We start from the raw sequence: 27,995 nt of genomic DNA, 5'->3' as shown, positions 1-27,995 counted from the left end.
TTCAAATATTGCGCCCAAGCATCAGTCCCAGGCATTGCACCAGGGCGTCAGCTCCAGATTTTGCAGCTGAGCCCCAGCTCTGGATGCTGAACCTGAGCATCAGCCCCAGGTGCTGAACCCATCTGTCGTCCTCGAAGCCCAACTCACCTCTCCGGTATCCCCCTGAGTCTTCCTCCAGTGAGCACCCCACGATGTCTGGAAATAGAAAGTGACCCCGGAGACTTGTAACCCTGGATCCAGCCCTGCCCCATGTGTCCCCCTCATTCCTCATCACATGGAGAGGGTGAAACTGCTGGAGGTGGGACCCTCAAACCCTCTTTGTGTGGTGCATTGCCCCCCTCTGCACCTAATTCATGTCCCAATTTGGGTGCTGGTTAACACCTAGAAGCCCTCTGCACCTCCCACCTGCAGTTGCCCACCCCCTAAGGCTGCTATAAAAGGGATAAATCCCTGAAATGTTCTTAATTAAAGGGACATTTATGATGCTTGGACCTTCCAGCCAAACTCTGTGAAACCCGAGGAGGTCTCTGCACTCCCCCAACCCCGCTCCTAGCTCCCATTTCTGCCTACTAAATCCCCCTTTTTGCCAGTTTTTCCCCTCCAAACACCTTTAAACTGCATCACTGCCTCTGCCAGCATGTTGGTTTTCAGGGCAAAATCCTCGAGTTCCGCTTCCAGCTCCGGCATCAGCGGCAGCGACGGCTGCGCCCTCCACTCTGTGCACCTCGGGGTGAGGGGGGGCAAATCGGTGTGTTTAATGTGAAGAAATCCCCAGATTTCCCTTCCCTGTGCTGAAGAACCATGGGGAAAGCTTTATTTCCCCAGGAAAAGCTCCAGCTCCTTCCTGCAAGATGTGATGATAGATTCTACGCTTCCCTCCACCGCCTTCCCCCTCCAGGCTCTGGATTAACCATCAACCCTCCCAACTCAAAAGCAAAAATCCCTGGGGAAAAGGATGCAGGGTGAGGAGGAGACCCGCAAAACGGAGGCTTTTGGCCCAAAAACGGCATTCCAGGTGGTGCTTTTTGGCCCCGGTACCTGCTCAGGGTGATTTGGGCATCCTGGAGAGGAAGGGAGAGAAATGCTCAGGGCTGTTTACCAGGGAATAAAAGCCAAAAGGGGGAAAACAAGAGGGATTTTGGAAAAAGATTTGGCTCACCCGTAGCAGGTCACTGTCTGGTTGCCGGCACTTGGCCTGGAGCTCGGAGCGGCGTTGCTGGAGCCGGGCCATTTCGGCGGCTTCACCACGTCGCTGCTCCTCCAACCTTAGGCGCAAGCGGCCAAGACGGATCAAGAACCGTGATTCCTGCTCACCCAGCACCCGCCGAAGCCCTTCCAGCACCGCCAGCAGCTTCTGCTTCTCGGCATCAACTCTGCTCTGGGAGATGAAGGGAAAGGAGAAGGATGCTGGAGGGGGGGATGAAGCATTTTGTCCCCCACAGTGCACCCCAACAGCGGGAGCACCCACCAGCATCTCCTGTCTTGTCTCCTCTGCTGCTGCCGCCAGCCCAGCACGTCGCTCATCCTCCTCTTGCAGGGCTTTTAGGGAAGCTTCAAACTGGTCCTGCAACCAAGAAAAGGGGTTTTGGCTCCTGAAGGTGAGGGGAAAGGCCGGGGCGGGGGTTGGGGAGGCTGGGACCCCTAAAGCACCCAGGATATAGCCAGCACGGGTGGCCTCATCCTCCTCTCCAGCTGTGCTGAAGCAGATGTGTGCATCTATATCCACTTCATAATTAGTCTGTAGCTATGCAATATGTATACCCACACCTTACCTATACAGATTTATAAATACGTAGTGCTGTATGGTCACTATGGGTCTTCCAGCCCCCATCCCTCCATGACCTCCCCTAAAAAATCCCCACCGGCCCTTTAAACACCCCAGCCCTTCTTTGTTCCCCCCTCCTTGCACCCCCAGCTGGGCCCAGACCCCCTTTGGGGACCCCCATTTCCCTTCTGCACCCGGAGGCGGAGCAGGAACCTCCAACAGCGCAGGCGCTGGGTGACTGCAGGAGCTTTTAAACTACTCATCTTCAGAGTTTTTGGTTCCCCAAACTTCCACCCACCCCCTCACCCCCCCATCCCACCCCATGCATACTTAAGCCTTAGCAAACTGTGGTATTTCACCTCAATTTTTACTTTTGGATGCTCAAAGTGCTTTCCCCTCCCCGCCCCCCCCCCCCCCGGAATAATGGGGAAAAGCTTTGCCACATCTGCAAATACATATTTGTGTGGCTGACTTTTAATGGAAATTGGGTTTTTAACATCACTCAGGCAGGGAGAGGGGGTTGGACTGGGTTTTCACTCACCCTGTACCAGCAAGCAGCCTCTTCGAGGGGCACGGCGGGGTGGGCGCGATGCTCAGCACAGGTGGTGCAGAGGAGCCTCCCATCCCGGCGGGAAAAAAGGGTGAGGGGTTGGTGGTGCCGCTGGCAAAGCTCCTCCGCCGCCGGCATTGCCAGCTCCTGGACGGCTGCCACCACATTGGCCAGTTGCCGATTGGGACGGAAGCCACCGTGGGGGAAAGGTAAACGGCACTGGGGGCAAGACCCCGCTCTGGAGGCATCCGCGGAGCAACGTTCAAGGCAACGGCGGCAAAAATTGTGCCCGCAACTCAGGATCATGACAGGATCATGGAAGAAATCCAAGCAGATGGCGCAGGTGATTTCCTCCTGGAGATGTTCCACAGCGTTTCCCGCAGCCATGACTGGTGTGACGGGGTTGTTTTTATGAGCATTCAGAGAAATGCCCACGCAAAGGGGCTGGGCAATGGTTTTCCTGGAAGCGGTGACGGGGCAGGAGGCTGGTGTCGGCATCTGGAACCTCACAGGGAAAAGCAACGCAGCGCTTATCCGACTTTCCCACCGCCCCAGCAATAAAAAAAACCCCAAGGACAAGGCTAGCGAGGATTTAATGACAGCGGGGGAACACAGGCAGCGGCTGTCAGGGTTTTAAGAGGGTGATTTATTTGCAAGGTGAGTTTTTTACCACTCCAGCTGCACAGGGGGCGGGGTTGGGGGGTTGAGAATAGCTGTAGAAAGGAGGGATTAATGCAGGAGTGCAACAAGTGGGCAGAGTTCCTGCTACATCCCGCAGAGCTCACCCGTCTATTAGCTGTGCGACAGCAATAAACCCAGTGGGGGGTTTATGGTGAAATTAAAACCCGCTGCTAAACCTTAGCACCCAAATTGGGTATGAAAAATAAAAAGCGGGGGGTGGGGGGGGTGGAAAGAGCTATCTGGTGCAGGATCTGTGGGTGGAAGTGGTGTTAGTGGCCCATCCTAGGAATGAATAATGTTAATGCAGTTGTATAATAAAATTATTTCAGGGAACCAGACTGAGTGAGGGTCTTTGAGCTGGAAGTTTCATTTGTATAGAATATAGCCCACGTAAAAATAATTTTTAAAAGAGACTGATCATGTATTATTATAGTTACGAATAAGGCTGATAAAGCAATAAAATAAGTTGGATATTCCCAAACTGTAAAAAGCACAGCTTGCTGATCCCTAGGTTAACCAGCTTTGGTTTCTCTCCAGGAAAACACAGCCCCTTCCTCAAGGGAAAGCAGAGGGGCTGCCAGACCCCCGCGCCCGGCTGCAAGCAGGGCAAAAATAGGCAAGAGCGACGCAAAAACCCACCGGGCCGCTGCTACCCACGTGAAAACCCCGTTAATAGACCTGGAGTGGCCCGTGCGGGAGCGGGGACTGGGGCGGGGGCGAACCTTGGCCGCGGAAGAGAGGATCGGAAGAATCTATTCTCATTGGTTGACTCGGGCAGCCAATGGGAAGCCTCAGCGCGTCCGACGGCCAATAAGAACCGTCGTTTGCGATCGCCTTTCCCTCTATTCACACCCGTGAGGAGCTTCGAGGGTGCGGCGCGGCAGAGCGCGATGCGACGGGACGGGACACAACAGGAGAAACCAAACGAAATAAATCCCAAATTTTCATCTCTAATCACATCTCACTGCACAAAAGGGGGCAAAAAAACCCTATCCGAACCTCTTTTTTTTTTTTTTTTTTTTTTAACTACGTGATTTTTGAGGAAATACCTGCAGTAGAATTTTGATTAACAGCTAAGACTTATAATTAATCAGGTTTTAGTTGTTTGGGATGCTTATTGCCCCTTTCCAAGGCGGATCTCAGCCTGCAAGAGGCTTTGGCAGCAGAAGGAAAAACCAGGGTTGTGTTAAATACAAATATTTTCCCAGAAAGTCTAATTTTTGTGCAATTACGTTATTTATACACACATGTATAAAAAAATACCACTGCTCGTGGCTTATTAAAATTCTATTTTTTGGTGATGAAGAGCTACCGGAGTCACAGTGCCTTGGTGTGAACATGCGTCACACCCGCTTGACTTTTTGGGGGAATTTCTATTATTTTAGGACAATTACATAGACTGTGCCTGCAGGGCCACGAGAAGCCGCGGTGCGGGTGGGTGAACCCAGCGCCCGTGGGAGTGAGGTGCGTTGGTTTGGGGGGGGGGACCCATTATGGCGCCAGCGGGATGGGGGAAGGCGGGCGGAGGCCCGTGGGCGTTGACGCGGGGGCGTGGGGCAGGGAGGGGGCGGGGGCATGACGTGGCAGGCGCTGATTCGGCGGCGTCCGGCGCGGGGGTATATAAGGCGCCGCCGGGCAGCGCTGCGGCGCAGTCAGGAGGCGGCGGCGGGCGCGGCGGGAGCGCGGCGGGGAGAGCGGCAGGAGCGCGGCGGGAGAGCGGCAGGAGCGCGGCGGGGAGAGCGGCAGGAGCGCGGCGGGGAGAGCGGCAGGAGCGCGGCGGGGAGAGCGGCAGGAGCGCGGCGGCGGCGGCTTTGCGGCCGCCCCGAGGGACGTCGCGAAGCCCGGTGGCCTGGAAGCATGGGTAGGCTGTTGGAGCGCCGACAGTCGCTGCTGCTGCCGGCGCCGCCGGTAGCTCGGTGGTGCCCAGGGCTGGTTCTGGACACGATGTGTGTTTCAATGGTGTGATGAGAGGTTGTAGTAGATTGGTGGTAGGAAAGTAATTATAAGTAAAGAATGCAGCTTGCAGCAAAGTAGCGGGTGTTTGAAGACAGCAATTTTGAATCCAAAACCAGAATTTGCTGTAGTAAGTGATGGGTTGGAGTGTTGGAGCAGTCTGTATTGGCTGTGTGGAGATGGAGCAAGTGGAGACAGCTAGCGAAATCTATCGGTGCCCTGCTAAGGTCAGGGGATGGGGATACTTCAAAGGCACTGATGCAGTAGTAGCAGCCAGGGAAATGACAGAGAAGCCCTAAAGGCTGCTGGGGGTGTGGAGGGTGCTGGAGGGCAAGCTTCAGGAAGGAGGTGGATGGAGCAGTAAATACTTAAACTAATGGATTTTTTTAGGAGCCATCCCAGCATGGTCAGTTGAGGATGCGGGGCTGTGATGTGAGGGCGGTGGGAGGGTGGAGGTGTGGTGCCTGGCTTTCCCCCTGGACGCGAGGGGGCCACGGTGGGTTATTTTGAGGTGAGCTGGCTCTGCATTGAGAGGTGTGAGGTATGAATGAAAGAGTTACACTGGGGTGGTCCTTGCTTCACATTATGAAAAGAGCTGCATCAAGGGAAAGGTATGAGGTGCATATGGAAAAGCTGTAGTAAGAGTGGTTGTTGCGTGGTGTAATTAAAAGAGCTGCACTGAGGGCAGGGTGGTGGCGGGGAGGGGCTTGTATTGAGAGGAGGTGTGAGGGAATAATAAAAATTATATGAATGGGAGAGGGTTGTTGGTACGAGGTGTACACTGAGCGGGTAGCTGTGTGAGGTGGCGGTAGAGGTATGTGAAGGGGTGGCTGCTGCCGTGTGTCACTGAAAGAGCTGCACCGAGGGACAGGCGAGGCAGCGAGGGGCTATGCTGGGGCAAGGGATGTGTGAGGGGGTAAAGCTCTGCCAAGGGACAGGGGAGGAGTAAGAGCCATGCTGAGGGGTGGCCGCTGCCACGTGTCACTGAAAGAGCTGCACCGAGGGACAGGCGAGGCAGTGAGGGGCTACACTGAGGGAAAGGGGTTGCGAGGGAGCAATAAAGGCTGTGCCACAGGGAGGTGAGAGGGCAAACAGAGCTGTGTTGGGGGGTGGTTGTTGCCGTGTGTCACTGAAAGAGCCGCACCGAGGCGCAGGGTGGTGGTACAGGTTGTACTTAATGGGAGATGTGAGGGGTTAATAAAAGCTGCGCTGAGAAAAAGGCGGGGGATGAGGAAAAGCGTCAAGCAGTGGCTGCTGCCGCGTGTCACTGAAAGAGCTGCACCGAGGGACAGGCGAGGCAGCGAGGGGCTACACTGAGGGAAAGGGGATGCGAGGGAGCAATAAAGGCTGTGCCACAGGGAGGTGAGGGGGCAAACAGAGCTGTGACGGGGGTGGTTGTTGCCATGTGTCACTGAAAGAGCTGCACCGAGGCGCAGGGTGGTGGTACAGGTTGTACTTAATGGGAGATGTGAGGGGTTAATAAAAGCTGCGCTGAGAAAAAGGCGGGGGATGAGGAAAAGCGTCAAGGAGTGGCTGCTGCCGCGTGTCACTGAAAGAGCTGCACCGAGGGACAGGCGAGGCAGCGAGGGGCTACACTGAGGGAAAGGGGTTGCGAGGGAGCAATAAAGGCTGTGCCACAGGGAGGTGAGGGGGCGAACAGAGCTGTGTTGGGGGGTGGTTGTTGCCATGTGTCACTGAAAGAGCCGCACCGAGGCGCAGGGTCGTGTGTTGGGGGGTGGTTGTTGTTGTGTGTCACTGAAAGAGCCACACTGAGGCGCAGGGTCGTGTGTCTGGGGGGGGTTGTTGCCGTGTGTGACTGAAAGAGCCGCACCGAGGCGCAGGGTGGTGTGTCGGGGGTGGTTGTTGTTGTGTGTCACTGAAAGAGCCGCACCGAGGCACAGGGTGGTGTGTCTGGGGGTGGTTGTTGCCGTGTGTCACTGAAAGAGCCGCACTGAGGCGCAGGGTGGTGGTATAGGTTGTACTTAATGGGAGATGTGAGGGGTTAATAAAAGCTGCACTGAGAAAAAGGCGGATGAGGAAAAGCGTCAAAGAGTGGCTGCTGCCGCGTGTCACTGAAAGAGCTGCACCGAGGGACAGGCGAGGCAGCGAGGGGCTACACTGAGGGAAAGGGGTTGCGAGGGAGCAATAAAGGCTGTGCCACAGGGAGGTGAGGGGGCAAACAGAGCTGTGTTGGGGGGTGGTTGTTGCTGTGTGTCACTGAAAGAGCTGCACCGAGGCGCAGGGTGGTGATACAGGTTGTACTTAATGGGAGATGTGAGGGGTTAATAAAAGCTGCGCTGAGAAAAAGGCGGGGGATGAGGAAAAGCGTCAAGGAGTGGCTGCTGCCGCGTGTCACTGAAAGAGCTGCACCGAGGGACAGGCGAGGCAGCGAGGGGCTATGCTGGGGCAAGGGATGTGTGAGGGGGTAAAGCTCTGCCAAGGGACAGGAGAGGAGTAAAAGCCATGCTGAGGGGTGGCCGCTGCCACGTGTCACTGAAAGAGCTGCACCGAGGGACAGGCGAGGCAGCGAGGGGCTACACTGAGGGAAAGGGGATGCGAGGGAGCAATAAAGGCTGTGCCACAGGGAGGTGAGGGGGCAAACAGAGCTGTGTTGGGGGGTGGTTGTTGTGTGTCACTGAAAGAGCTGCACCGAGGTGCAGGGTGGTGATACAGGTTGTACTTAACGGGAGATGTGAGTGGTTAATAAAAGCTGTGCTGAGGAAAAGCGTCAAGGAGTGGCTGCTGCCGCGTGTCACTGAAAGAGCTGCACCGAGGGACAGGTGAGGCAGCGAGGGGCTACACTGAGGGAAAGGGGATGCGGGGGAGCAATAAAGGCTGTGCCACAGGGAGGTGAGGGGGGTGAACAGAGCTGTGTTGGGGGGTGGTTGTTGCCATGTGTCACTGAAAGAGCCGCACCGAGGCGCAGGGTGGTGTGTCGGGGGGTGGTGGTTGTTGTGTGTCACTGAAAGAGCCGCACCGAGGCACAGGGTGGTGTGTCTGGGGGTGGTTGTTGCCGTGTGTCACTGAAAGAGCTGCACCGAGGCGCGGGGTCGTGTGTCCGGGGGTGGTGGTTGCCATGTGTCACTGAAAGAGCCGCACGTAGGCGCAGGGTGGTGGTACGGGTTGTACTTAATGGGAGATGTGAGGGGTTAATAAAAGCTGCGCTGAGAAAAAGGCGGGGGATGAGGAAAAGCGTCAAGGAGTGGCTGCTGCCGCGTGTCACTGAAAGAGCTGCACCGAGGGACAGGCGAGGCAGCGAGGGGCTATGCTGGGGCAAGGGATGTGTGAGGGGGTAAAGCTCTGCCAAGGGACAGGAGAGGAGTAAAAGCCATGCTGAGGGGTGGCCGCTGCCACGTGTCACTGAAAGAGCTGCACCGAGGGACAGGCGAGGCAGCGAGGGGCTACACTGAGGGAAAGGGGATGCGAGGGAGCAATAAAGGCTGTGCCACAGGGAGGTGAGGGGGCAAACAGAGCTGTGTTGGGGGGTGGTTGTTGCTATGTGTCACTGAAAGAGCTGCACCGAGGCGCAGGGTGGTGTGTCCAGGGGTGGTGGTTGCCATGTGTGACTGAAAGAGCCGCACCGAGGCGCAGGGTCGTGTGTTGGGGGGTGGTTGTTGCCATGTGTCACTGAAAGAGCCGCACCGAGGCGCAGGGTCGTGTGTTGGGGGGTGGTTGTTGTTGTCACTGAAAGAGCCGCACCGAGGCGCAGGGTCGTGTGTTGGGGGGTGGTTGTTGTTGTGTGTCACTGAAAGAGCCGCACCGAGGCGCAGGGTGGTGTGTCCGGGGGTTGTTGTTGCCGTGTGTCACTGAAAGAGCCGCACCGAGGCGCAGGGTGGTGTGTCTGGGGGTGGTTGTTGCCGTGTGTCACTGAAAGAGCCGCACCGAGGCGCAGGGTGGTGGTATAGGTTGTACTTAATGGGAGATGTGAGGGGTTAATAAAAGCTGCGCTGAGAAAAAGGCGGGGGATGAGGAAAAGCGTCAAGGAGTGGCTGCTGCCGCGTGTCACTGAAAGAGCTGCACCGAGGGACAGGCGAGGCAGCGAGGGGGTACACTGAGGGAAAGGGGATGCGAGGGAGCAATAAAGGCTGTGCCACAGGGAGGTGAGGGGGCAAACAGAGCTGTGTTGGGGGGTGGTTGTTGCCGTGTGTCACTGAAAGAGCCGCACCGAGGCGCAGGGTGGTGTGTCGGGGGGGGTTGTTGTGTGTCACTGAAGGAGCCGCACCGAGGCGCAGGGTGGTGTGACGGGGGGTGGCTGTTGCCATGTGTCACTAGAAAGAGCCGCACCGAGGCGCAGGGTGGTGTGTCGGGGGTGGTTGTTGTGTGTCACTGAAAGAGCCGCACCGAGGCACAGGGTGGTGTGTCTGGGGGTGGTTGTTGCCATGTGTCACTGAAAGAGCCGCACCGAGGCGCAGGGTGGTGTGTCGGGGGGTGGTTGTTGCCATGTGTCACTGAAAGAGCCGCACCGAGGCGCAGGGTGGTGTGTCCGGGGGTGGTTGTTGTTGTGTGTCACTGAAAGAGCCGCACCGAGGCGCAGGGTGGTGGTACAGGTTGTACTTAATGGGAGATGTGAGGGGTTAATAAAAGCTGCGCTGAGAAAAAGGCGGGGAATGAGGAAAAGCGTCAAGGAGTGGCTGCTGCCGCGTGTCACTGAAAGAGCTGCACCGAGGGACAGGCGAGGCAGCGAGGGGCTATGCTGGGGCAAGGGATGTGTGAGGGGGTAAAGCTCTGCCAAGGGACAGGAGAGGAGTAAAAGCCATGCTGAGGGGTGGCCGCTGCCACGTGTCACTGAAAGAGCTGCACCGAGGGACAGGCGAGGCAGCGAGGGGCTACACTGAGGGAAAGGGGATGCGAGGGAGCAATAAAGGCTGTGCCACAGGGAGGTGAGGGGGCAAACAGAGCTGTGTTGGGGGGTGGTTGTTGCCATGTGTCACTGAAAGAGCCGCACCGAGGCGCAGGGTGGTGTGTCCGGGGGGTGGCTGTTGCCGTGTGTCACTGAAAGAGCCGCACTGAGGCGCAGGATGGTGTGTTGGGGGGTGGTGGTTGCCATGTGTGAACGAAACAGCCGCACCGAGGCGCGGGGTGGTGTGTCCGGGGGTGGTTGTTGTTGTGTGTCACTGAAAGAGCCGCACCGAGGCGCAGGGTGGTGTGTCCGGGGGTGGTGGTTGTTGCCATGTCTCACTGAAAGAGCCGCACCGAGGCGCAGGGTGGTGTGTCGGGGGGTGGCTGTTGCCGTGTGTCACTGAAAGAGCCGCACTGAGGCGCAGGATGGTGTGTTGGGGGGTGGTGGTTGCCATGTGTGAACGAAACAGCCGCACCGAGGCGCGGGGTGGTGTGTCCGGGGGTGGTTGTTGTTGTGTGTCACTGAAAGAGCCGCACCGAGGCGCAGGGTGGTGGTACAGGTTGTACTTAATGGGCGATGTGAGGGGTTAATAAAAGCTGCGCTGAGAAAAAGGCGGGGGATGAGGAAAAGCGTCAAGCAGTGGCTGCTGCCGCGTGTCACTGAAAGAGCTGCACCGAGGGACAGGCGAGGCAGCGAGGGGCTACACTGAGGGAAAGGGGATGCGGGGGAGCAATAAAGGCTGTGCCACAGGGAGGTGAGGGGGCGAACAGAGCTGTGTTGGGGGGTGGTTGTTGCCATGTGTCACTGAAAGAGCCGCACCGAGGCGCAGGGTCGTGTGTTGGGGGGTGGTTGTTGTTGTGTGTCACTGAAAGAGCCGCACCGAGGCGCAGGGTCGTGTGTCTGGGGGGGGTTGTTGCCGTGTGTGACTGAAAGAGCCGCACCGAGGCGCAGGGTGGTGTGTCGGGGGTGGTTGTTGTTGTGTGTCACTGAAAGAGCCGCACCGAGGCACAGGGTGGTGTGTCTGGGGGTGGTTGTTGCCGTGTGTCACTGAAAGAGCCGCACTGAGGCGCAGGGTGGTGGTATAGGTTGTACTTAATGGGAGATGTGAGGGGTTAATAAAAGCTGCACTGAGAAAAAGGCGGATGAGGAAAAGCGTCAAGGAGTGGCTGCTGCCGCGTGTCACTGAAAGAGCTGCACCGAGGGACAGGCGAGGCAGCGAGGGGCTACACTGAGGGAAAGGGGATGCGGGGGAGCAATAAAGGCTGTGCCACAGGGAGGTGAGGGGGCAAACAGAGCTGTGTTGGCGGGTGGTTGTTGCCATGTGTCACTGAAAGAGCCGCACCGAGGCGCAGGGTGGTGTGTTGGGGGGTGGTTGTTGTTGTGTGTCACTGAAAGAGCCGCACCGAGGCGCAGGGTGGTGTGTCGGGGGGTGGTGGTTGTTGTGTGTCACTGAAAGAGCCGCACCGAGGCACAGGGTGGTGTGTCTGGGGGTGGTTGTTGCCGTGTGTCACTGAAAGAGCCGCACCGAGGCGCAGGGTGGTGTGTCTGGGGGTGGTTGTTGCCGTGTGTCACTGAAAGAGCTGCACCGAGGCGCGGGGTCATGTGTCCGGGGGTGGTGGTTGCCATGTGTCACTGAAAGAGCCGCACGTAGGCGCAGGGTGGTGGTACGGGTTGTACTTAATGGGAGATGTGAGGGGTTAATAAAAGCTGCGCTGAGAAAAAGTCGGATGAGGAAAAGCGTCAAGGAGTGGCTGCTGCCGCGTGTCACTGAAAGAGCTGCACCGAGGGACAGGCGAGGCAGCGAGGGGCTATGCTGGGGCAAGGGATGTGTGAGGGGGTAAAGCTCTGCCAAGGGACAGGAGAGGAGTAAAAGCCATGCTGAGGGGTGGCCGCTGCCACGTGTCACTGAAAGAGCTGCACCGAGGGACAGGCGAGGCAGCGAGGGGCTACACTGAGGGAAAGGGGATGCGAGGGAGCAATAAAGGCTGTGCCACAGGGAGGTGAGGGGGCAAACAGAGCTGTGTCGGGGGGGGTTGTTGTTGTGTGTCACTGAAAGAGCCGCACCGAGGCGCAGGGTGGTGTGTCGGGGGGGGTTGTTGCCGTGTGTCACTGAAAGAGCTGCACCGAGGCGCAGGGTGGTGGTACAGGTTGTACTTAATGGGAGATGTGAGGGGTTAATAAAAGCTGTGCTGAGAAAAAGGCGGATGAGGAAAAGCGTCAAGGAGTGGCTGCTGCCGTGTGTCACTGAAAGAGCTGCACCGAGGGACAGGCGAGGCAGCGAGGGGCTACACTGAGGGAAAGGGGTTGCGAGGGAGCAATAAAGGCTGTGCCACAGGGTGGTGAGGGGGCAAACAGAGCTGTGTTGGGGGGTGGTTGTTGCCATGTGTCACTGAAAGAGCTGCACCGAGGCGCAGGGTGGTGTGTCAGGGGGTGGTTGTTGCCATGTGTGACTGAAAGAGCTGTACCGAGGCGCAGGGTGGTGTGTCAGGGGGTGGTTGTTGCCATGTGTGACTGAAAGAGCTGTACCGAGGCGCAGGGTGGTGTGTCGGGGGGTGGTTGTTGCCGTGTGTCACTGAAAGAGCCGCACCGAGGTGCAGGGTGGTGTGTCGGGGGGTGGTTGTTGCCATGTGTGACTGAAAGAGCTGTACCGAGGCGCAGGGTGGTGTGTCGGGGGGTGGTTGTTGCCGTGTGTCACTGAAAGAGCCGCACCGAGGTGCAGGGTGGTGTGTCGGGGGGTGGTTGTTGTTGTGTGTCACTGAAAGAGCCGCACCGAGGCGCAGGGTGGTGATACAGGTTGTACTTAACAGGAGATGTGAGGGGTTAATAAAAGCTGCACTGAGAAAAAGGCGGGGGATGAGGAAAAGCGTCAAGGAGTGGCTGCTGCCGCGTGTCACTGAAAGAGCTGCACCGAGGGACAGGCGAGGCAGCGAGGGGCTACACTGAGGGAAAGGGGATGCGGGGGAGCAATAAAGGCTGTGCCACAGGGAGGTGAGGGGGCAAACAGAGCTGTGTTGGGGGGTGGTTGTTGCCGTGTGTCACTGAAAGAGCCGCACCGAGGCGCAGGGTGGTGTGTCAGGGGGGGTTGTTGCCATGTGTCACTGAAAGAGCCGCACCGAGGCGCAGGGTGGTGTGTCGGGGGGTGGTTGTTGCCATGTGTCACTGAAAGAGCCGCACCGAGGCGCAGGGTGGTGTGTCCGGGGGTGGTTGTTGTGTGTCACTGAAAGAGCCGCACCGAGGCACAGGGTGGTGTGTCTGGGGGTGGTTGTTGTTGTGTGTCACTGAAAGAGCCGCACCGAGGCGCAGGGTGGTGTGACGGGGGGTGGTTGTTGCCGTGTGTCACTGAAAGAGCCGCACCGAGGCGCAGGGTGGTGTGACGGGGGGTGGTTGTTGCCGTGTGTCACTGAAAGAGCCGCACCGAGGCGCAGGGTGGTGTGACGGGGGGTGGTTGTTGCCGTGTGTCACTGAAAGAGCCGCACTGAGGCGCAGGGTGGTGTGACGGGGGGTGGTTGTTGCCATGTGTCACTGAAAGAGCCGCACCGAGGCGCAGGGTGGTGTGACGGGGGGTGGTTGTTGCCATGTGTCACTGAAAGAGCCGCACCGAGGCGCAGGGTGGTGTGTCTGGGGGTGGTTGTTGCCGTGTGTCACTGAAAGAGCCGCACCGAGGCGCAGGGTGGTGGTATAGGTTGTACTTAATGGGAGATGTGAGGGGTTAATAAAAGCTGCGCTGAGAAAAAGGCGGGGGATGAGGAAAAGCGTCAAGGAGTGGCTGCTGCCGTGTGTCACTGAAAGAGCTGCACCGAGGGACAGGCGAGGCAGCGAGGGGGTACACTGAGGGAAAGGGGATGCGGGGGGAGCAATAAAGGCTGTGCCACAGGGAGGTGAGGGGGCAAACAGAGCTGTGTTGGGGGGTGGTTGTTGCCATGTGTCACTGAAAGAGCCGCACCGAGGCGCAGGGTGGTGTGTCGGGGGTGGTTGTTGCCGTGTGTCACTGAAAGAGCTGCACCGAGGCGCAGGGTGGTGTGTCGGGGGGTGGTTGTTGTTGTGTGTCACTGAAAGAGCTGCACCGAGGCGCAGGGTGGTGTGACGGGGGGTGGTTGTTGCCGTGTGTCACTGAAAGAGCCGCACCGAGGCGCAGGGTGGTGTGTCCGGGGGTGGTGGTTGTTGCCGTGTGTCACTGAAAGAGCCGCACCGAGGCGCAGGGTGGTGTGTCCGGGGGTGGTTGTTGTTGTGTGTCACTGAAAGAGCCGCACCGAGGCGCAGGGTGGTGGTACAGGTTGTACTTAATGGGAGATGTGAGGGGTTAATAAAAGCTGCGCTGAGAAAAAGGCGGGGGATGAGGAAAAGCGTCAAGGAGTGGCTGCTGCCGCGTGTCACTGAAAGAGCTGCACCGAGGGACAGGCGAGGCAGCGAGGGGCTACACTGAGGGAAAGGGGATGCGAGGGAGCAATAAAGGCTGTGCCACAGGGAGGTGAGGGGGCAAACAGAGCTGTGTTGGGGGGTGGTTGTTGCCGTGTGTCACTGAAAGAGCCGCACCGAGGCGCAGGGTGGTGTGACGGGGGGTGGTTGTTGTTGTGTGTCACTGAAAGAGCCGCACCGAGGCGCAGGGTGGTGTGACGGGGGGGTGGTTGTTGCCGTGTGTCACTGAAAGAGCCGCACCGAGGCGCAGGGTGGTGTGTCCGGGGGGGGTGGTTGTTGCCGTGTGTCACTGAAAGAGCCGCACCGAGGCGCAGGGTGGTGTGTCCGGGGGGGGTGGTTGTTGCCGTGTGTCACTGAAAGAGCCGCACCGAGGCGCAGGGTGGTGTGTCGGGGGGTGGTGGTTGTTGCCATGTGTGACTGAAACAGCCGCACCGAGGCACAGGGTGGTGTGTCCGGGGGTGGTTGTTGCCATGTGTCACTGAAAGAGCCGCACCGAGGCGCAGGGTGGTGTGTCTGGGGGGGGTTGTTGCCGTGTGTGACTGAAAGAGCCGCACCGAGGCGCAGGGTGGTGTGTCCGGGGGTTGTTGTTGCCGTGTGTCACTGAAAGAGCCGCACCGAGGCGCAGGGTGGTGTGTCTGGGGGTGGTTGTTGCCGTGTGTCACTGAAAGAGCCGCACCGAGGCGCAGGGTGGTGGTATAGGTTGTACTTAATGGGAGATGTGAGGGGTTAATAAAAGCTGCGCTGAGAAAAAGGCGGGGGATGAGGAAAAGCGTCAAGGAGTGGCTGCTGCCGTGTGTCACTGAAAGAGCTGCACCGAGGGACAGGCGAGGCAGCGAGGGGCTACACTGAGGGAAAGGGGATGCGGGGGAGCAATAAAGGCTGTGCCACAGGGAGGTGAGGGGGTGAACAGAGCTGTGTTGGGGGGTGGTTGTTGTTGTGTGTCACTGAAAGAGCCGCACCGAGGCGCAGGGTGGTGTGTCCGGGGGTGGTTGTTGTTGTGTGTCACTGAAAGAGCCGCACCGAGGCGCAGGGTGGTGTGTCCGGGGGTGGTGGTTGTTGTGTGTCACTGAAAGAGCCGCACCGAGGCGCAGGGTGGTGGTACAGGTTGTACTTAATGGGAGATGTGAGGGGTTAATAAAAGCTGCGCTGAGAAAAAGGCGGGGGATGAGGAAAAGCGTCAAGGAGTGGCTGCTGCCGCGTGTCACTGAAAGAGCTGCACCGAGGGACAGGCGAGGCAGCGAGGGGCTATGCTGGGGCAAGGGATGTGTGAGGGGGTAAAGCTCTGCCAAGGGACAGGAGAGGAGTAAGAGCCATGCTGAGGGGTGGCCGCTGCCACGTGTCACTGAAAGAGCTGCACCGAGGGACAGGCGAGGCAGCGAGGGGCTACACTGAGGGAAAGGGGATGCGAGGGAGCAATAAAGGCTGTGCCACAGGGAGGTGAGGGGGCAAACAGAGCTGTGTTGGGGGGTGGTTGTTGCCGTGTGTCACTGAAAGAGCTGCACCGAGGCGCAGGGTGGTGTGTCGGGGGGGGTTGTTGTGTGTCACTGAAAGAGCCGCACCGAGGCGCAGGGTGGTGTGTCTGGGGGTGGTTGTTGTTGTGTGTCACTGAAGGAGCCGCACCGAGGCGCAGGGTGGTGTGACGGGGGGTGGTTGTTGCCATGTGTCACTAGAAAGAGCCGCACCGAGGCGCAGGGTGGTGTGTCGCGGGTGGTTGTTGTGTGTCACTGAAAGAGCCGCACCGAGGCACAGGGTGGTGTGTCTGGGGGTGGTTGTTGCCATGTGTGACTGAAAGAGCCGCACCGAGGCGCAGGGTGGTGTGTCGGGGGGTGGTTGTTGCCATGTGTCACTGAAAGAGCCGCACCGAGGCGCAGGGTGGTGTGTCCGGGGGTGGTTGTTGTTGTGTGTCACTGAAAGAGCTGCACCGAGGCGCAGGGTGGTGTGTCCGGGGGTGGTGGTTGTTGCCATGTGTCACTGAAAGAGCTGCACCGAGGCGCAGGGTGGTGTGTCCGGGGGTGGTGGTTGTTGCCATGTGTCACTGAAATAGCCGCACCGAGGCGCAGGGTCGTGTGTTGGGGGGTGGTTGTTGTTGTGTGTCACTGTAAGAGCCGCACCGAGGCGCAGGGTGGTGATACAGGTTGTACTTAATGGGAGATGTGAGGGGTTAATAAAAGCTATGCTGAGAAAAAGGCGGATGAGGAAAAGCGTCAAGGAGTGGCTGCTGCCGTGTGTCACTGAAAGAGCTGCACCGAGGGACAGGTGAGGCAGCGAGGGGGTACACTGAGGGAAAGGGGATGCGAGGGAGCAATAAAGGCTGTGCCACAGGGAGGTGAGGGGGCGAACAGAGCTGTGTTGGGGGGTGGTTGTTGCCATGTGTCACTGAAAGAGCCGCACCGAGGTGCAGGGTGGTGTGTCCGGGGGTGGTTGTTGCCATGTGTGACTGAAAGAGCCGCACCGAGGCGCAGGGTGGTGTGTCGGGGGGTGGTTGTTGCCGTGTGTCACTGAAAGAGCCGCACCGAGGCGCAGGGTGGTGTGTCGGGGGGGGGTTGTTGCCGTGTGTCACTAAAAGAGCCGCACCGAGGCGCAGGGTGGTGTGTCGGGGGGTGGTTGTTGCCATGTGTCACTGAAAGAGCCGCACCGAGGCGCAGGGTGGGGTGTCGGGGGTGGTTGTTGCCGTGTGTCACTGAAAGAGCCGCACCGAGGCGCAGGGTGGGGTGTCGGGGGTGGTTGTTGCCGTGTGTCACTGAAAGAGCCGCACCGAGGCGCAGGGTGGGGTGTCGGGGGTGGTTGTTGCCGTGTGTCACTGAAAGAGCCGCACCGAGGCGCAGGGTGGGGTGTCGGGGGTGGTTGTTGCCGTGTGTCACTGAAAGAGCCGCACCGAGGCGCAGGGTGGTGTGTCCGGGGGGGGTTGTTGTTGTGCGTGTGACTGAAACAGCCGCACCGAGGTGCAGGGTGGTGTGTCCGGGGGTGGTGGTTGTTGCCATGTCTCACTGAAAGAGCCGCACCGAGGCGCAGGGTGGTGTGTCGGGGGGTGGCTGTTGCCGTGTGTCACTGAAAGAGCCGCACTGAGGCGCAGGATGGTGTGTTGGGGGGTGGTGGTTGCCATGTGTGAACGAAACAGCCGCACCGAGGCGCGGGGTGGTGTGTCCGGGGGTGGTTGTTGTTGTGTGTCACTGAAAGAGCCGCACCGAGGCGCAGGGTGGTGGTACAGGTTGTACTTAATGGGCGATGTGAGGGGTTAATAAAAGCTGCGCTGAGAAAAAGGCGGGGGATGAGGAAAAGCGTCAAGGAGTGGCTGCTGCCGCGTGTCACTGAAAGAGCTGCACCGAGGGACAGGCGAGGCAGCGAGGGGCTATGCTGGGGCAAGGGATGTGTGAGGGGGTAAAGCTCTGCCAAGGGACAGGAGAGGAGTAAAAGCCATGCTGAGGGGTGGCCGCTGCCACGTGTCACTGAAAGAGCTGCACCGAGGGACAGGCGAGGCAGCGAGGGGTACACTGAGGGAAAGGGGATGCGAGGGAGCAATAAAGGCTGTGCCACAGGGAGGTGAGGGGGCAAACAGAGCTGTGTCGGGGGGGGTTGTTGTTGTGTGTCACTGAAAGAGCCGCACCGAGGCGCAGGGTGGTGTGTCGGGGGGGGTTGTTGCCGTGTGTGACTGAAAGAGCTGCACCGAGGCGCAGGGTGGTGGTACAGGTTGTACTTAATGGGAGATGTGAGGGGTTAATAAAAGCTGTGCTGAGAAAAAGGCGGATGAGGAAAAGCGTCAAGGAGTGGCTGCTGCCGTGTGTCACTGAAAGAGCTGCACCGAGGGACAGGCGAGGCAGCGAGGGGCTACACTGAGGGAAAGGGGTTGCGAGGGAGCAATAAAGGCTGTGCCACAGGGTGGTGAGGGGGCAAACAGAGCTGTGTTGGGGGGTGGTTGTTGCCATGTGTCACTGAAAGAGCTGCACCGAGGCGCAGGGTGGTGTGTCAGGGGGTGGTTGTTGCCATGTGTGACAAAGAGCTGTACCGAGGCGCAGGGTGGTGTGTCGGGGGGTGGTTGTTGCCGTGTGTCACTGAAAGAGCCGCACCGAGGTGCAGGGTGGTGTGTCGGGGGGTGGTTGTTGTTGTGTGTCACTGAAAGAGCCGCACCGAGGCGCAGGGTGGTGATACAGGTTGTACTTAACAGGAGATGTGAGGGGTTAATAAAAGCTGCACTGAGAAAAAGGCGGGGGATGAGGAAAAGCGTCAAGGAGTGGCTGCTGCCGCGTGTCACTGAAAGAGCTGCACCGAGGGACAGGCGAGGCAGCGAGGGGCTACACTGAGGGAAAGGGGATGCGGGGGAGCAATAAAGGCTGTGCCACAGGGAGGTGAGGGGGCAAACAGAGCTGTGTTGGGGGGTGGTTGTTGCCGTGTGTCACTGAAAGAGCCGCACCGAGGCGCAGGGTGGTGTGTCAGGGGGGGTTGTTGCCATGTGTCACTGAAAGAGCCGCACCGAGGCGCAGGGTGGTGTGTCGGGGGGTGGTTGTTGCCATGCGTGACTGAAAGAGCTGCACCGAGGCGCAGGGTGGTGTGTCCGGGGGTGGTGGTTGTTGCCATGTGTCACTGAAAGAGCCGCACCGAGGCGCAGGGTGGTGTGTCGGGGGGTGGTTGTTGCCATGTGTGACTGAAAGAGCCGCACCGAGGCGCAGGGTGGTGTGTCCGGGGGTGGTGGTTGTTGCCGTGTGTCACTGAAAGAGCCGCACCAAGGCGCAGGGTGGTGTGTCAGGGGGTGGTTGTTCTGTGTCACTGAAAGAGCCGCACCGAGGCGCAGGGTGGTGTGTCTGGGGGTGGTTGTTGTTGTGTGTCACTGAAAGAGCCGCACCGAGGCGCAGGGTGGTGTGACGGGGGGTGGTTGTTGCCGTGTGTCACTGAAAGAGCCGCACCGAGGCGCAGGGTGGTGTGACGGGGGGTGGTTGTTGCCGTGTGTCACTGAAAGAGCCGCACCAAGGCGCAGGGTGGTGTGTCAGGGGGTGGTTGTTCTGTGTCACTGAAAGAGCCGCACCGAGGCGCAGGGTGGTGTGTCTGGGGGTGGTTGTTGTTGTGTGTCACTGAAAGAGCCGCACCGAGGCGCAGGGTGGTGTGACGGGGGGTGGTTGTTGCCGTGTGTCACTGAAAGAGCCGCACCGAGGCGCAGGGTGGTGTGACGGGGGGTGGTTGTTGCCGTGTGTCACTGAAAGAGCCGCACTGAGGCGCAGGGTGGTGTGACGGGGGGTGGTTGTTGCCATGTGTCACTGAAAGAGCCGCACCGAGGCGCAGGGTGGTGTGATGGGGGGTGGTTGTTGCCGTGTGTCACTGAAAGAGCCGCACTGAGGCGCAGGGTGGTGTGACGGGGGGTGGTTGTTGCCATGTGTGACTGAAAGAGCCGCACCGAGGCACAGTGTGGTGTGTCCAGGGGTGGTTGTTGCCATGTGTCACTGAAAGAGCCGCACCGAGGCGCAGGGTGGTGGTACAGGTTGTACTTAATGGGAGATGTGAGGGGTTAATAAAAGCTGCGCTGAGAAAAAGGCGGGGGATGAGGAAAAGCGTCAAGGAGTGGCTGCTGCCGTGTGTCACTGAAAGAGCTGCACCGAGGGACAGGCGAGGCAGCGAGGGGGTACACTGAGGGAAAGGGGATGCGGGGGAGCAATAAAGGCTGTGCCACAGGGAGGTGAGGGGGCAAACAGAGCTGTGTTGGGGGGTGGTTGTTGCCATGTGTCACTGAAAGAGCCGCACCGAGGCGCAGGGTGGTGTGACGGGGGGTGGTTGTTGCCGTGTGTCACTGAAAGAGCCGCACCGAGGCGCAGGGTGGTGTGACGGGGGGTGGTTGTTGCCGTGTGTCACTGAAAGAGCCGCACTGAGGCGCAGGGTGGTGTGACGGGGGGTGGTTGTTGCCATGTGTCACTGAAAGAGCCGCACCGAGGCGCAGGGTGGTGTGTCGGGGGTGGTTGTTGCCGTGTGTCACTGAAAGAGCTGCACCGAGGCGCAGGGTGGTGTGTCGGGGGGTGGTTGTTGTTGTGTGTCACTGAAAGAGCTGCACCGAGGCGCAGGGTGGTGTGACGGGGGGTGGTTGTTGCCGTGTGTCACTGAAAGAGCCGCACCGAGGCGCAGGGTGGTGTGTCCGGGGGTGGTGGTTGTTGCCGTGTGTCACTGAAAGAGCCGCACCGAGGCGCAGGGTGGTGTGTCGGGGGGGGTTGTTGCCATGTGTGACTGAAAGAGCCGCACCGAGGCGCAGGGTGGTGTGTCGGGGGGTGGTTGTTGCCATGTGTGACTGAAACAGCCGCACCGAGGCGCAGGGTGGTGTGTCCGGGGGTGGTGGTTGCCATGTGTGACTGAAAGAGCCGCACCGAGGCACAGGGTGGTGTGTCCGGGGGTGGTTGTTGTTGTGTGTCACTGTAAGAGCCGCACCGAGGCGCAGGGTGGTGGTACAGGTTGTACTTAATGGGAGATGTGAGGGGTTAATAAAAGCTGCGCTGAGAAAAAGGCGGGGGATGAGGAAAAGCGTCAAGGAGTGGCTGCTGCCGCGTGTCACTGAAAGAGCTGCACCGAGGGACAGGCGAGGCAGCGAGGGGCTACACTGAGGGAAAGGGGATGCGGGGGAGCAATAAAGGCTGTGCCACAGGGAGGTGAGGGGGCAAACAGAGCTGTGTTGGGGGGTGGTTGTTGCCGTGTGTCACTGAAAGAGCCGCACCGAGGCGCAGGGTGGTGTGTCCGGGGGGGGGTGGTTGTTGCCGTGTGTCACTGAAAGAGCCGCACCGAGGCGCAGGGTGGTGTGTCCGGGGGTGGTGGTTGTTGCCATGTGTCACTGAAAGAGCCGCACCGAGGCGCAGGGTGGTGTGTCGGGGGGTGGTTGTTGCCATGTGTGACTGAAACAGCCGCACCGAGGCACAGGGTGGTGTGTCCGGGGGTGGTTGTTGCCATGTGTCACTGAAATAGCCGCACCGAGGCGCAGGGTGGTGTGTCCGGGGGTGGTTGTTGTTGTGTGTCACTGAAAGAGCCGCACCGAGGCGCAGGGTGGTGGTACAGGTTGTACTTAATGGGAGATGTGAGGGGTTAATAAAAGCTGCGCTGAGAAAAAGGCGGGGGATGAGGAAAAGCGTCAAGGAGTGGCTGCTGCCGTGTGTCACTGAAAGAGCTGCACCGAGGGCCAGGCGAGGCAGCGAGGGGCTATGCTGGGGCAAGGGATGTGTGAGGGGGTAAAGCTCTGCCAAAGGACAGGGGAGGAGTAAGAGCCGTGCTGAGGGGTGGCCGCTGCCGCGTGTCACTGAAAGAGCTGCACCGAGGGACAGGCGAGGCACTGAAGGCCCCACACCGAGGAAAGGTGCGCGGGGAGTAATAAAGTTGTGCCGAGGGAAAGTAAAAGCTCTGCCGTGGGACGGTTGCTGCCCTGCGCTGCTGAAAGCTGATGCGAGGGGCAGGGGAGGCGGTAAGGGGTTACACCTGAAGGACGGGGGATGCGAGTGGGTAATAAAAGGTGAGATAAGGGGTAGAAACTCGGGGAGGGGTCGGCTGCTGCCTCGTGTCGCTGAAAGCTGCCCCGAGGGGCGGCCGGTGCCGGCGTCACCGGCAGAGCTGCGCCATCAACGGCTCCTCCCCGCGGGGCCGGGACTGGCGGTGGTTTCAATCAGGTCCGGAAGCGCCTGGGCGCCGGCGGGTGGGGGTCGCGCCCGGCGGTGCAGTTCTCAACCAGGTCCGCACCGCGCCGGCCAGGACTCGGGCACCGCAGCCCTGTGCTTTGCTGCTGCCTCCTCCCCGGCCCCTCCAAAGCAATATTTTAAAGTTTATCTGATACGATAAAATGTGGGGTTTGGTGTTAATTTTGTTTTGTTATACCAGTGGCAGGCAGCAGCACCTCTGCCACAAGCTGGGTTTCAAGGTAAAGACACAAGGCAGCTGCTGGGGGTAAATTTGGGGTGGAACTGGCTTTGGCAGGATCTGCGGCTCCTGGTTCCTTGAAGATCTGAATTGGGAGGGAGTTCTGTGTATAAAATGTTCATTTTGTGGGGGCACAGGCAGCACCTGGGTGTCCAGAGGGAAAAGCGGCATCCCCCAGGGTCCGGCTGCTGTACCTGCGTCCTGCATCTCGCAGGTTGAGCCCTCGGCAGCTGCTGGCCGGCTCCTGGCCTCAGTGTGGCTCTCCAGTCTTGTCCTGCCCTTCCTCGTCCCGTCGCAGGCTTGCTGCTCCGATCTGGCAGGAGCTGTGGAAGTGGTGCTGTGCTGGGCGCTGGAGGTGCCTTGACTGAGGGGAAACACAGGTCAGAGGCTGAGACCACCTTAGGGGCAGGAATGAGGAAACGGGAAAGTCCCCGCACCTTTTCGCTCTGCACTGGGATAGCTGCTGGTTCCCGGCTGTGTTTTGGGTCTCCCTGTGTCTGTAAGGAGGCAGGAGGTGAGTGGTGCTGTGCCTCCTGCTGCCTTCCCTTGAATAACCTTTTCTTCCCAAAATGCCTCTGATTTCTCCCAAAATAACCCAATTCCTTCCAGATACCTCTGAATTCCCCCACCCCCAAATAACCTGTAAATTCTCCCAATCTCTAATGCCTCTGAATTCCTTCAGGGCCTCCTGGGGAGCGTCCTGCTGCTGGCGGCAGGAGCTCAGGCTCTTCCCCAGCTCGGGGGGGAGCCCGGAGGGGAGGTGAAGCATCATTTCGCTCCAACTGGGAAGAGAAACGATGGAGACAGATGTCACACGAGGGGTGTGTCACCGAGCTGAGCCCCTCACCACACTCGGGGTGACAAGGTGGGGGAAGCAGCCAGGTGCCACATACCTGTTTTGGATGTTCCCATTGTCTTAAAAGCAGGGGGGAAAGGGAGAAAAGGGGGGTTCAGGACCCCATAGGTAGCACTTTGGGAGAGCTTTTCAAGGAGGAGGGGTCTCACCTGGGGCAAGCACTTGGCCTCCAGCTACCTGATGAGCCTGTGGAGCTGTGTGATCCCCTCAGCCACCTGCAAAGATTTTTCTGCCTGGGTGGCTTCGAAGGCAGCATCCAGCACTGCCTGCCGCCCCAGCACTGCCTGCTCCTTCTCCACCAGGAACTGGTGCAGCCACTCAAACTTGGCCCTGATGTGGCACCGCTCAGCTTCGCTCCTCTCCTGGAAGAGGGGGAAAAAAAAGAAAAATCCACAGTCCACACACGGCCCCCACACCCGAATTTTTTCCCTTTCAAGCTGAAGGACAAAGCGCTTTGGCTGGACTCAGGGGGGCCATAACACTGGGGCAGAGCTGGGGATGTGCTTAATTTAATAACTGGACTGTAATGAAGCGTGTCACCTGATGCTGCTTTTCCCTTCCCTGTTGCCATTCTCTTTTTATGGTCGGTCCAAAATCAAGCAGGATAAAGGGTTAATTCCATTTTAATGAGCGTCTGCAGGAGCGGGCTGGAAACTAGGACCACGCGTGGCAATCGGTCGGCTGAGGGGAATGTGCTCGAGCTTGTCTGGACAACAATTAACATGACGAGATGTTTGCAGAGCACAGGGGAGGGGGGGACGGATGGCCCAAGGAAAGGTAACACCTTGCTGTTAATTGCTGGTAGTTAACCACCAATCGGGGATTGCCTAGTATGCAAGGCTTAGCTTCAGGAACCAATCTGTTTAAAACGCGCAGCTTCTGAAAGTGTATAAAACCTCGTGCTTCTGTACAATAAATTGACATTTGCTTGCATCAAGCTGCGTCCCGTCTCTTCATTCGCTGCAAGCGTCCATTCAGGACTTGACCTGGGATGAAAATAAGATTATTCAAAGCAGAGAAATAAGCAGCTGCATGTTGAGGTGACGCTCACCAAACCTGCTCAGGATCTGCACCAGCGGCTCTGACCAGGTTTGGGGCTTTGTAGGGGCACTAGGACGCATTGTAGAGACAATCCTGTGTGTTTCGGGGGGGGAAAAATACACCCAAGGACCCATTTTGGCTGAGGGGACCCTTACCAGGTAGTCCAGGCGTCGCTTCTCTCCACTCACTTGCCAATCCAGGAACTCTGCCAATGCCTGCCTTAGGGATCGCAGGTGAAACTGGATTGCCTCCTGAATGCATAAAAAAAAAATTTTTTTGTTAAAGCAGTCGGCTTGGCTTATTTATATAACCCTGCCTTTAAAATCTTAAATTATTTGGGGGGGCTGGGGGGAAGGAAATAATCTCCTGGCCAGAAGCCATCTCACTGCCTTCCCTTGAAAGCAGGAATCGTCTCACTTTAAATTCCTCCCACAAAGAGGACTGGGTGCTGTATCTTTCTTTGTTTTTCCTCCAAGAAATTTAAATATTTTCACTTTGCACTGGTTTGTTTGTTTTTTTTTAAGGGGGAAGAGGCCTGATTGGTCGTAGGAAGGTGAACTTACCTCGCAGGTCTCAGCGGGTCCCCCAAAAAGCTTCGTGGCTGCAGCCCTTGGCTGCTTGTCCATTGCTGCTGGTTGGTCCCAAGGGGATTTTGCCTCTTCGACACCTGGAGACGATGACAGCGGTGACGTGGCCGATCTCGGCACGGAGGTTTTACACTACTGCTATGGCCATGCTTCCCTCCCGGTGAGAAGGAACCGGTGCTGGCACGGTGGCCTTCCTTCGAACCGCCGGCGCTCGGCTCCTGGCACAACCTTCACAGGTGGGAAAAGCAAATTTCCTCACCCACCGTGCCTTTCAACATGCTTTATCTCCCCTAGGCTGTCTCATTTCCAGGCTTTGCTGCCTCATCCCTTGCCTGGAAGCTGCTCCCATCCTTGTCTCTGCTTTCCCTTGCTCAGCACCATCATGCAGAACAGGCTGCAGCCACATTTGGGGACTTTGGGGTGGGCTGCAGCCACATTTGGGGACTTGAGGAGTAGAAATGTAACCCACTTCTTCCCTGCAGTGCACTGCAAGAATGCACAGGTTTTGCACTGCCTTTTTTTTTTTTTTTTTTTCTCCTCCTTCCCTGACACCTATATTGAAAAGATAAATGGCCCTGCAATGAGGGGGGGAAAAGGTGCAATTGGAGGGTGCAGGAGGCGTCTGAGCTCTCGCAGCCCCGTCTGTGAGCAGGAGATTGGAGGTCTCCTCCCTCCCCGGCTGATAAAAGCTGGTGGAGGCAGAGATGAGACTGAGCTTTTGCTGAGCCTGTGCCAGAGGCTGGGGGGTTTGGGGGGAAATCCCAGGGGAGGGGAAAAAACCAAGTGGAGAAGAAGCTGGTGGAGGAAAAGCAGCTGGAGGAACCCCAAAGTGGTGCCAGTGCTGCCAAGGAAAACACTGAAAGGTTGGAAAGAGGGGAAAATCCCGGTGCTGCGGGTGGGTTACATTGCCCTGCTGTGTTTTGGGGGGAAAAGGGGATTTTTGAGCACTCTTCCCATCCTATCAATAAGAGAAGGAAAGCAGACTCATCCCTGCTTTGCCCTCAGGATGTTGTGGTTTGTGGTTTTTTTTAGATTTAAAGGTGTTTTGTGGTGTTCGGTCATGGTTATTCTTTGCTTCTCATCTACCCGTAACAATCTGGCTGGGGAAGTTTGGGTGAGAAACGGCACAACTCCTGCTTTTATCTTCATTTAAAGGTGATTTTCCCCACCTTTTCCCCCACTTTTACTCATCCACCTGCTGCTTTAATTCCCCTCTCTGCAGTTTTGCCGCAGAAAGCGTGTGAAAAGAAGCAACCTGTTTATTTTTTAGCATCGCAGCGTGGTGTATTCAACAATTTTGGGGCTTTGTTACTAATTTCCAGTGGCCTTTGCTGTAGGTGACTGCTTGTTTGCACTCAAAACCACACGCCAGGTTGTGGAGGATGGATCTGAGGCCCTTTGACGCCAGCCCTTATCTCCCCCGCACACATTTTCCCCTGGGGCCAGCAGCAAATTTCTCCACTTCTTGCAGGACTTTTCTGGATGTGGGGAGAGGTGGACTCAGCTTATCTCAATTTCAAGGATTTTTCTCATTCATGTAAATGTCATAGGATTTGATTGCCCAAGAAAATGAATGGTGGAGGCAGAGATGGATATAGGGTGACTTCATCCCTCAAGCCCTCAGCCAGCACAAGGAATGGGGATTTTTGGGGTGAAATCATATCCACAAGGCAGATGGGTCCATCCCAATGTGCTCCTCATCTTCCCTTTGTAATCAGTGGGGAGTTAATAGCTTTAATCCACCTCTGTGGGTCTTCCCGTAAACAAACCAAGTTCCTTTGCAACTGCTGGAGCTAAAATGGCATTTTCTTTCCAGTTTTTTGATTAAATGCAGTGGTTTAGTTTGTTTTCTGACATAAAAGGGGTGGAAAGCTGAGATGTGCCCTTTTGCAGGGCAGTAATTTTATTCTTTCTTTCCCTTTTCTGTGTCTCCAGCCAGGAAGGGAGGACGTTGCAGGCGTGATGGCTTTCTACCTCAAACCACGGCCACGCACGTGGGATCTTGCCTTGGACTACCACACGGTGAAACAGTTTGAAGGTAACCAAAGGCAGCTGGAGAGGAACAAAAGTACCAATTCCTGTTTTCTGGGCTACATTCAGTGAGATGTCCGTTAGAGTTGGAGATCCTCCAGTTCTACCTTCTATCTCCCCATTGCCAACCTCCGCCTCTTGGCTCCTCTGTGTCCAACCTCAGCTGGAGGTCCTCCATCTCCCACCTCCGTCTTTTGTCACTTCCAGCTTTGCCTGGAGGAGGTCCTCCATCTCCCACCTCCATCTCCAACCTCACGCTTTCTCCTTGCAAAGTAACCAGTGAAAGGACTGTTGGGGGATTGCATCTGCTGCACCCGAGTTGGGCTTCTAATGCCTTCTCTGTTTTGCTCACCAGTGGATGTGACCCTGGATCCAGCCACAGCGGGTCCCGAGGTGATCCTCTCCGAGGACCTCAAAGAGGCCACCTGGGGCAGACCTGAACACCGGTGGCCTGAGGGTCCAGGCCAGTTCGACACGGATCCGTGCATGTTGGGCAGCGAGGGCTTCACCTCAGGCCGTCACTACTGGGAGGTGGAGGCCCATGGGCGCTTCTGGGCTGTTGGGGTGGCCCGTGAGTCGGTTCAGAGGAAAGGCCGGGTCCTCTTCAAGCCCAGCGCTGAGATTTGGGGCTTGCAGAAGTATGATGAGCTCTGCGTGGCCCTCACGGCACCTTCTAACACCTCTGTCCCGCTCCTCAACGGGGAGATCGGGGTCTACCTGGACTACGAGCTGGGACAGGTCTCCTTCTATGCTGTTGGCAGCCGCCAACGCATCTTCACCTTCCCCGTGGCCTCCTTCAGTGGGGAGAGGGTCTTCCCCTACTTCTGCGTGCTCCTCTCCACCATCAGACTGTCCCCCAAGGGTTGATATGCCAGCGGGATCCCCGTGAAGGTGGTTGCAAATGCTCCTTGATGCCCCTCAGCTCTGATTTTCCAGGTCTTGGAGTCATTTTGACCTCACCTCATGGTCCTACCTCCACCTTAGATGTCTCTGGTTTGGGTTACAGCCAGGGGGTTTCAGGTCCCGGCTCGGTGCGTCTCATCTCACCTGAAAGCTGCTGCTGTTAATTTGTCCTAAGGTCATTAATGGGAGCTGGGCTTCTCTGAGCTGGTTTTAAGCTGAAAACTTGGATTTTTCCCTCCCAAGCTCGGCCCCCTCTGAAGGTTTCTTTTCCTCTACCTTGACGCTGGTCGCTGGCTGGGCTTCCACACGCAATTTAAAATCGGAATTTTTGCCGGCTGTGCGTTACTACCAGCCACTACCTCAGCTTAAAATTGATTTTTGCCATCATGAGGCTGTGCTCATGCTTACTTTCCCCTCATTTTCTTCTGCTCTTTGCCACGCTCAGTATGTATTTCTCAGTAATTAACGTGTGATTGATTATAAATGTGCTCAGAATATAATAAATA

General features: G+C 57.9%; 2 protein-coding genes across 12 annotated transcripts in view; one reads left to right on the top strand and one right to left on the bottom strand.

The window, feature by feature from the left end:
- The window catches only part of LOC130141795 (zinc finger protein RFP-like), a 3,925-nt gene extending 1,127 nt beyond the window's left edge, over positions 1-2,798 (bottom strand). Inside the window, exons 1-6 of one of the 3 annotated variants that reach the window (XM_056322985.1) lie at positions 2,307-2,798; positions 1,469-1,564; positions 1,160-1,378; positions 1,039-1,061; positions 609-724; positions 148-195 (exon numbers count right to left, since the gene is read on the bottom strand). In XM_056322985.1, coding sequence (XP_056178960.1) covers positions 148-195; positions 609-724; positions 1,039-1,061; positions 1,160-1,378; positions 1,469-1,564; positions 2,307-2,702 — 898 coding nt within the window. In that variant the 5' untranslated portion in view covers positions 2,703-2,798. The remainder of the gene's footprint in view (positions 1-147; positions 196-608; positions 725-1,038; positions 1,062-1,159; positions 1,379-1,468; positions 1,565-2,306) is intronic. The other 2 variants (XM_056322983.1, XM_056322984.1) reach the window with 2 other exon arrangements.
- On the top strand, positions 2,662-27,995 carry LOC130141806 (butyrophilin subfamily 1 member A1-like). Of its 9 annotated transcripts, none has more exons than XM_056323038.1 (5): positions 2,662-2,972; positions 24,493-24,791; positions 25,588-25,710; positions 26,491-26,593; positions 26,942-27,995. In XM_056323038.1, the coding sequence occupies exons 4-5, from the start codon at positions 26,518-26,520 to the stop codon at positions 27,451-27,453; spliced, it is 588 nt and encodes a 195-aa protein (XP_056179013.1). In that variant the 5' UTR covers positions 2,662-2,972; positions 24,493-24,791; positions 25,588-25,710; positions 26,491-26,517; the 3' UTR covers positions 27,454-27,995. The 9 variants fall into 9 exon arrangements, 8 of the variants coding, with proteins under 8 accessions (XP_056179013.1, XP_056179019.1, XP_056179017.1 ...); XM_056323042.1 differs by lacking the exon at positions 2,662-2,972 and adding an exon at positions 4,843-4,857; XM_056323040.1 differs by lacking the exon at positions 2,662-2,972 and adding an exon at positions 23,927-24,016.

This window comes from Falco biarmicus, chromosome 21, assembly GCF_023638135.1.
Source record: "Falco biarmicus isolate bFalBia1 chromosome 21, bFalBia1.pri, whole genome shotgun sequence".
In the NCBI taxonomy this organism is placed as follows: Eukaryota; Metazoa; Chordata; class Aves; order Falconiformes; family Falconidae; genus Falco; species Falco biarmicus.
Note: the sequence above shows the minus strand (reverse complement) of the source record. Positions and strands in the feature narration are given on the sequence as shown.